The sequence below is a fragment of the Hordeum vulgare genome, chromosome 2H (assembly GCF_904849725.1).
Source record: "Hordeum vulgare subsp. vulgare chromosome 2H, MorexV3_pseudomolecules_assembly, whole genome shotgun sequence".
Taxonomy (NCBI): domain Eukaryota; kingdom Viridiplantae; phylum Streptophyta; class Magnoliopsida; order Poales; family Poaceae; genus Hordeum; species Hordeum vulgare.
The window spans coordinates 40,160,414-40,168,425 of record NC_058519.1 but is presented as its reverse complement, the minus strand read 5'-3'; the positions used below and the strand labels follow the sequence as shown (position 1 = coordinate 40,168,425).

Here is an 8,012-nt window from a genome sequence, read left to right as displayed (position 1 = left end):
ACCAAAAATTATACAAATCACATGCGTTATCCTAATTATGATACTTTCATGCAATTAACTTGTGAGGGCTTGAACTTCGTGATGTTTCAAAGGGATCCAGGAGCCACCGCCCGTGTTCGCATTAGATACAATCTGATTTGTAAACTCCAATAAACCCCAGGGGTTATAGGGTAAAAAAGCTACTCCCTCCGTCCGCCAAAGAGTGTGCATCTGGCATTTTGAAGACAAATTAAGCATTTTTGTATAAAACCCCTTACTCCCAGCTGCTGTGTTGCTTCGATTATAGTGTGCAGTTAATGCAAACAAGCAAAAAGCAATCCAAATACTCCCAGCTCATGGCGTCCTGGTCAGCCCCAAGACCAGCTTGCCCGGCACCTGCCGGCGCGCCGTTTCGCCCAGCATTTGCCGCCGGGCCGTCCTGCCCAGCCGCATGAGCCGCTCCACCGCCAACCACTGCTCCGTCTAGCAGCTCTAGGTACCTGGAAATTTTGGCTCCGATGCCGCTCCGCCGAATCCGATTGACCTTCGAGGGCGGACGAGGATGGAACCTGGCTGCCAGAACACGGCGAGGGCCTCCAGATCCAGATCCGCTGCGGTCGCGTGTTCCGCCGCCGACCGTCGCGACGGCCTTGCCTTGCTGGCCATCGCCGGCTTCTGTTCCTCCGCCGGCTTCTGTTCCTCCGCCGCCTTCCATGGATGCAGTGCGATGCACACCCTACCGGCGGCAGCTTATATGGATCGGCTACCATTAATCTCTGCATGACCAGCAATGGCCTTGGATTGGATGGTTGACTCTCCGTGATGTGGGATTGGATCGGGAGGGAGAGAGTTTGGGGGAGAGGAGGAAGACCGGCTTCGATTTGGGGGAGGACGAGAGGATTGGGTCGCAGCTCGGTTCGGTGACCTCGAGGCGTAGACTGGGGGGGTGAGTGGAAAATTACCAGTGGGGGAGCCAGATGTACACTTATTTTAGGAAAAAATTAGGAGCCAGACGTACGCTCTTTGACGGACGGAGGGAGTAGTAGTCTAGTACAATATGTGCAAGGACCAAAATGGCGATGTATCCGTTCCGGATTCTGCACCTAAAATTCAGGATTGTAGGTCGATCGGCACGCGGTGTATCCGTTCCAAAACCCAAACGGTCTCAAAACACCCATCAATCAATCAAGATCCATAAATATCGAACTCCAAGTCGAACTCGATGTGACTCGCCGCCATCAAGATCCAATGGCCGCCGCCGACCGTCTCTCCGCCCTCCCAAACGACGTGTTCCAGCGCATCCTGTCCTTCGCGCCGACGCACGAGGCCGCGGCCACCGCCCTCCTCTCGCGCCGGTGGCGATCGGTGTGGCGCCGGACGAGCTTCCTCAACCTCGACACCAGGCCCTACGCAGAAGCAGAGCGAGAACAGTACTACGGTACCCCGACGCTCGAGGCTTTCTTCGACGACGCCCACGACATCCTCGCGGCGCTCCGCCGGCCTACCCACGGCTCCCGCCGTCGCCGCCATGGCGCTGGCCTCAAAAGGCTCACGCTCTTCCTGGAGGAAGAGGCCTACATCAGCAAGAGCAGCTGGCGTAGGGAGGGGGACGATGCCGAACCGGGCGACAGGGTCTCCCAACTCCTCGCCGAGCCTGCCGTGGCGCGGCTGGAAGAGCTCACCATCGGCTGCGTGCAGGGCCATAGAAGAGAGTACCGTTACTTCCCGCCGCTGGCTTCCCTGCCGTGCGCCGCCACGCTCCGGGTGCTGGAGCTCACATACTGCAATCTCGAGCCGACGTCCCCGGGCCTGGCTTTCCCGTGCCTGACGGATCTGACGCTACGTGACTGCTTTTTCTTGGAGGGGTATCTCCAAGACATGGTCGACGCGGCGCCGGCGCTCACCAGCTTGACGCTGCGGAACGTCAGTCAAAGGGCGGCGAACCCGCCGGATTCTGACGAGAGAATCAAAGAACCGCCCTACTTCATGCTACCACTCCGCCTCCGATGCCCGACGGTCACCGCCTTGGTGCTCGTGACCTATGCCGACAAGAAGGAGATCAAGGCGTCCGCCGCTGGCGGCAGCGGCATCGAGCTCGACATGCCCAGCCTCCGCTTCTTCAGGTTCAAGGGATACCCCGTCAAGCTCTCGCTCGCATCGCCGGCACCGGGGCTCGCGCGAGTCGAACTCGATGTGACTCGCCGCCATCAGGATGGCAGCTGCGAGATCATGAATTACGAGCCGCCGTCCCGCACGATCGCAAGCTTCTCCAGCACGAGGGCCCTCAAGATGCGCCTCGGGTGCATAGAGGACATCGTCGCCGACGAGGACGAGGACGCCGGGGTCATCCTACCAACGTTCCCGAACCTGAAGCTCCTCGAACTAGACGGGGAGTACAAGTACATGAACAGCAACACGGCGGTGGCAATGGCGAGGCTTCTCCGCTCCTGCCCGGTGATGTCGGAGCTCCGGCTCAGGTTGGCCATGCGGTACAACCACTGGTACGGCCTCAAGCACAAGAATCATGTCGGGGGCACCTTCGGCGAGTCCATGGACAGGTTCGAGAGGCTTGCGTCCAAGTCGTCGGCCGTGGACCTCGGCGGGGTGTCGGAGCTCCCGGACGCCCTGACCAACAACGACTGCGAGTTCTGCTGCCTGCAGACGAGCCTCCGGAAGGTGACGCTACGATTTGAGGCCAATGAGGTCAACTGCTTCCCGGTGCAGCTCGCCAAGTTCCTCGTGGAGAACGCCGTGGTGCTCGAGGAGATGCACGTCGACGACGGGATTCAGTTCTGGCCGGACCACCTCTGTTACAAGGTTGCGGGATGGAGAGCCGAGTCGTCCCGGCTCAAGAACCTGCCGGACGCGGCCGCCGGGCTTCGGGTGTGCCAGCTGCAGCTGGATAAACCAGGGGAAGGTTCTAATCAGGACCCAGACGGCCCGGGCCGTGGCGGGCAAGACATTGGTTGGTCGTAGCACTGCAGCATAAGGCTGGCCTGGGCGATCCGTCAGGCTGTACTTGGATAGTTAACTGACGGACAAGTTCAGTGAAAAGAAATAAAACTGTAATTCATTTACTTTTCACTTGAAATTCAACCAAAAAATACAATTGCTTGGACACTGTAGCTCATGTATGCCAACGCTGTAAAAAAGAGGTTACATTCCAATATATAAGCATGCATCATCCAATTCCATGATGTTACAAAGCAAACTCCTTAACTGAGTGGAAAGTTCAGACTGAAAAGAACAACAAGTACAGAGAAGCATTACGATTTGGACAAGAAAGAAAAAGAGCTTAGGCTTCACAGTAAAAAAAACTACTGCTATCTACATACAAGTAACCCAAGGAAAATAATAATTTAAGAGCAGTTAAATGTCGGGGACGCCAAAGCCAAATCTGTGCGAAAAGGACAGCAGCGAATTTGAGCCTAAATTACAAACAATCCTAAATTCTGAAAGACAAGTACTACATTTCAAGACAGAGGAAGCGATGCTGCAGGGTACATGCTCATTACTTAGATGCTGCGAACATATAGAGTCTGGTAATCACACCATTCATGACAAAAGAAAATATATAACTAGATTTCATGGAAAAGTACCTGAAGAAAGTGAACGATGGAATTGTAACAGTATCAGTTGTCAGCCAGGATTGCAGCAGGGCAAACAATACTAGAAGGACAGTCACAACGATGTGACGCAGAGCTACGATCTTGTGACTGCAAGATAAAAGATGGCGTCAACAGTTATGTTTACTTTGCCAGTTATAACACAGTATTCCACGGATGTGCCTAAGAGCATGTACAATGGTGGCATATGGATATAGATGACTCATAATAAATAATAGCAAGGCATGTATATTGATGTCAACAGTTGTGTTCACCTTTTCAGGTTCCAGCCAAAAAGGCCCAACTGCACAGGATGAAATGGTGATATTGTAGTTTATCATTTTGTCGACTATATATAAACTTACATGGAATACATCAAGAATAAATGGTAACCAAGGAAATCTGAACTGCATGGAGATAATCAAGCATGCATTCAAATTTTAGAATTAAGAATAATTTGAAGGTGGAAAAATTTACAAAGAATTAATAGGGGCCGCGCAAACACGTACCTCCTATATCACAAATTATGACGTCCACTCTCCCAGTTGGGGAGATGGTCAATGTAACCAATACTATTCAAAGTATTTTAATTCTAAAATAATACAAATTCAATTTTTTAATTAAAAATTAATAGAGGCCGCGCGAACACGTACCCCTATATCATAAATTATGACGTCCGCTCTCACTTGGGGGAGATGGTAAGCGAGCGCATCCACCAAGTGCAATGTGGAGCACTAGCCTAGGCCACGACTCTTCTTGATCAGCCGTCGACCCCGTTCAGGTAAGTATGTTCCAAGGTTGCATCCCGCCTTGCTTACATAGCTGGTTCTTCCGTTCTAACCTTCTCAGCAAGCGATGTGGTATTAAACAAGGGTAGTGATTTGTGTTTAATGTGCTGCTCCATGTGGGCTTCGTGAGCAGAGGCCTTGAGCTGCTCCATGTTCGGGCCCAAACGTGGGCCGTGAGCAGGCCTAGAATGTGGTATCGGATTAGTATTTGGTCATGTCGAAAAGAAAACGTATTCGGTCCTTGAGTCAGCTCCTCAAAACGTAGGCCTGCGTTGTCTCTTATTGACTTCGCTGCTAAGGCCCTGTTTGGATTCATCCAGTTTATATAATCTGGTTTTTATAAGCTATTATGTTTCCAAACAGGACAGTTTATACTATAGATTATAAAAACTAGATGACCAGATTATTAAAAACTCATAAGCTACTCTAACCCAGCTAAAATCAGATTATGGATTAATAAAGACATGTTACCCTTATTAACTTTGAGCTATTTACAAGGTACTGCCACCGCACCGTTTTCCCATCGCAAAAAAAAAACAGAGGGCAAACATGTCATTGCATAATTTAAAAGCTGGTTTACAGTTTATATAATCTGGTCTCCAAACATGCCCACCTAGATTATTTTTATAAACCAGTTTATATAATCTATGTTCATAAACCAGATTATTATAATCTATTATGGTTTCAAACAGGGCCTAATGAGGATGGTGAAACTAGGGGTGTGTTTGGTTGGAGGGATATCCTCCCAGGGACAGGGATAACCATTTTTTTCTGTGTTTGCCATGCGTTTGGACCTGGGGCGAGGAGGGATAGAGTCAACCAGATGCTGGGAATATTCTTCAAAAAAAGGGATGTGGCCAACCGCCAAAAACGGGCGGGCGGTGGCAACCACTCTGCGGCGGCCGGCGCGGGAGGGCGGTCGGCGCGCCGGCGCTGTAGGCGGCCGGCGCGGGAGGCGCGGCCGGCGCGGGAGGAGGCGGCCGGCGCGGGATGCGCGGCCGGCACGGGAGAAGGCTGCCGGCGCGGGAGGCGCGGGAGGAGGCCGGCGCGGGGGGCGTGGGTGGCGGCCGGCGCGAGAGGAGGCCGACGCGGCAGGTTCCCATCCTCCCAACCAAACAAAAAAAGGGATAACCCTACCCTTCCAACCAAACAAAAAAAAGGGCTATCCCCAGACACCTGGTTGGGGATACCCATAACCACCCTAGCCTATCCCTCCAACCAAACACACCCTAGCTCAATCCTTTGGACCGTCGATGCTATGTTGTAAACAGAGGTGAAATGCCCCTTGATAAATCATGTTAGCAAGGGCTATCATCTTCATGCTCATTGTTGTTTCTACTAAATCTTACTGCCACAGAGAACAGTGGCAAAACATTGGGAGCGGCGGTTCGGCACCCGAGCTCATCTGAGCCCTAGGATGAACAATAAATTCATGAAAATAAAAAGAGAAAAAAAATGATTTATCTTTTCTTGTGCAAGATGTTCCTATGCTTGTGGTCCATGCAATATTTTGTGAAGTTTCAACATTCGAGGATATCGTGGCAAAAAAACAAATTTCGGATGTCTAAGGAACTTCTGTAAACAACAGAATTCACATCCGATTTTATTGTTTTCGCCACGAGCTCCTCACATGTCCAAGCGCCCCAAAAATTCGCACGAACATCTTGCACCACACAAAAAATCGGATGTTCGTGCGAATGAGTGATGTTCGTGTTATCACCATGCAAATAAAAAAATAGCAGGAAATACCCTTTTCTAAGGACATAAATATTTTAATTTGTGGACTTCCTTAAAACAAATATTTTTTTGAAATGTGCGAGAACTTTCAAAATTCACGACCATCTTTCTAACACATTAATAATTTTAATTGCACAAACATTTTTAACATGTCGATATATATATTTATTAACACAAAAGTTTCGCATAAATATGCAAAATTTTCTGTCGAGACACATGCACATATTTGGTAACTATGCATATTTAAGAAAAATAGAGAAACAATCCTTTGAGTATATACTTACATTTCCTTTATGACTCATTTAAAAAAATACCGTATGAACATTTTCTAAGAATATAAATAAAACAAGATAAAAAAATGGATGTACAGCCGTCAACTATGATACCGTCTAAGAATCAATCCTAATCTTTTAAGACGATTAAATTGAATCCTCCCCTTCTTGTTGACCGGTTTTGACCAACCAGGCAGCAAACCATGTTAGCAAAAATATTCAAAATTTCCAGAAAAATTCAAAAGAATTCTGTAAGATAAAAAATCCTGTTTTATAAAAACATAAATAATAATAATAATAATATGTAAAAATTATTGAAAATAAAAATTAAACTTAAATTCAGAAAACAAATCACAAGTTTTGTGGAAGTTTCTGCCAAATTTTGTCAAGAAAACTAATTTTTCTATTAAATTTTCAATAATTCTGAAAAATCAAGAAAAATGTCAAGCATTCTGGAAAAGCTTCTTTTTTCCTCAAAATAGTGGAAATTATCATCAAATTACATTTTTTTCAAATTTCAAAATTTCCAAAAAAACAAAAGAATTGTGGAAATTTATGAAAACAATATTGTGCATCCGGCGAAAGTGTCAAATTTGTCTAAAATGAGTAAACATAGCGTCCATTTTCATTTTCTGTATTTTTATACATAATTATTTGTGATTTTACAGTTTTACTTATTTACTAGAAAAAATGTTCGTACGTTGCACCGAACGAAAAATTAAATTTAACCTGTTCTATCAATCATTTTTTTTTGTTCAGTAAAACAAGAGTTTTTTCTTTCTTTGAGACGGTGTTTTTTAAAACAGAGAATGTTTTTTTTAAATGGGATCATTTTTATGATAATGAACATGTTTTTGGAATATTATATTTCATTTATAATTTACTTTGCACTGCTTTTCGGGCTAGGCCCATTGAAAGACTTGCCCGGCACACACACACGCAACACGCACAAACTTGATCTTTCTTCCCATTCTCCATTCTTCTTCTCTACCTCAATGCCCTCGTTGCCTCCTTGTTCCTGTCGTTCTTCACGTGTCATTATGTAACTCTTAAAATCAAAAAAATCAACGACAAGAAACTGTAAAATAACTATTGATAAAAAAAATCAATGACAAGCAACTATAAAATAAATATTGATCAACATAGTACACGACTAGGTAATACTTGTGATTTCCACAATATTATCATGTCATAACCCACAAACATTAAAAAAAAAGCACTTCATCACCTCTTATACTTGGCAACCCAAAAAAATGTAAATCATGACAAGATCCAAAAGAATTTACATGTGGTGAAGAACTTCTTAAGTGATGTCTTAAGTACAGAACAACATATACTTAGTATATAGTCTTTCTCTCCTGAAAAATGTTACCCGTTGTAAACCGGAATATCATCTAGGATATCTTTTATGCCATAGGAATATTCTTGTTCCATCTAGACCCAGGCTATGCTTTTGACATAGCTTTTTGTAAGTGTCCTGCAATCCATATAATTTTATGCACATATTTTACGAGTGGATTGCATCAATAGATGGCTTAATAGGAGTAGGGTACAAAATATTCATTCTTCTCGTATCTCTGTGCAATATGAATAGAATGAAATCATCATTGGATAGTAAATGAACAGTGATC

General features: G+C 46.1%; 1 protein-coding gene and 1 non-coding gene across 2 annotated transcripts; both read right to left on the bottom strand.

The window, feature by feature from the left end:
* Window positions 1-280: 280 nt before the first annotated feature.
* Window positions 281-709, bottom strand: LOC123425268 (glycine-rich cell wall structural protein 1-like). The gene has a single exon (XM_045108946.1). The coding sequence runs from the start codon at window positions 692-694 to the stop codon at window positions 281-283; it is 414 nt and encodes a 137-aa protein (XP_044964881.1). The 5' UTR covers window positions 695-709.
* A 3,505-nt stretch (window positions 710-4,214) lies between these two features.
* On the bottom strand, window positions 4,215-4,373 carry LOC123433626. Its single transcript, XR_006624971.1, has one exon. It is a non-coding gene; the product is annotated as a U1 spliceosomal RNA (small nuclear RNA).
* Between the last annotated feature and the right edge of the window lie 3,639 nt (window positions 4,374-8,012).

Excerpts from the sequence above, each read along its gene's own strand:
- LOC123425268 (XM_045108946.1), bottom strand. The coding sequence starts at position 694 with ATGGAAGGCGGCGGAGGAACAGAAGCCGGCGGAGGAACAGAAGCCGGC.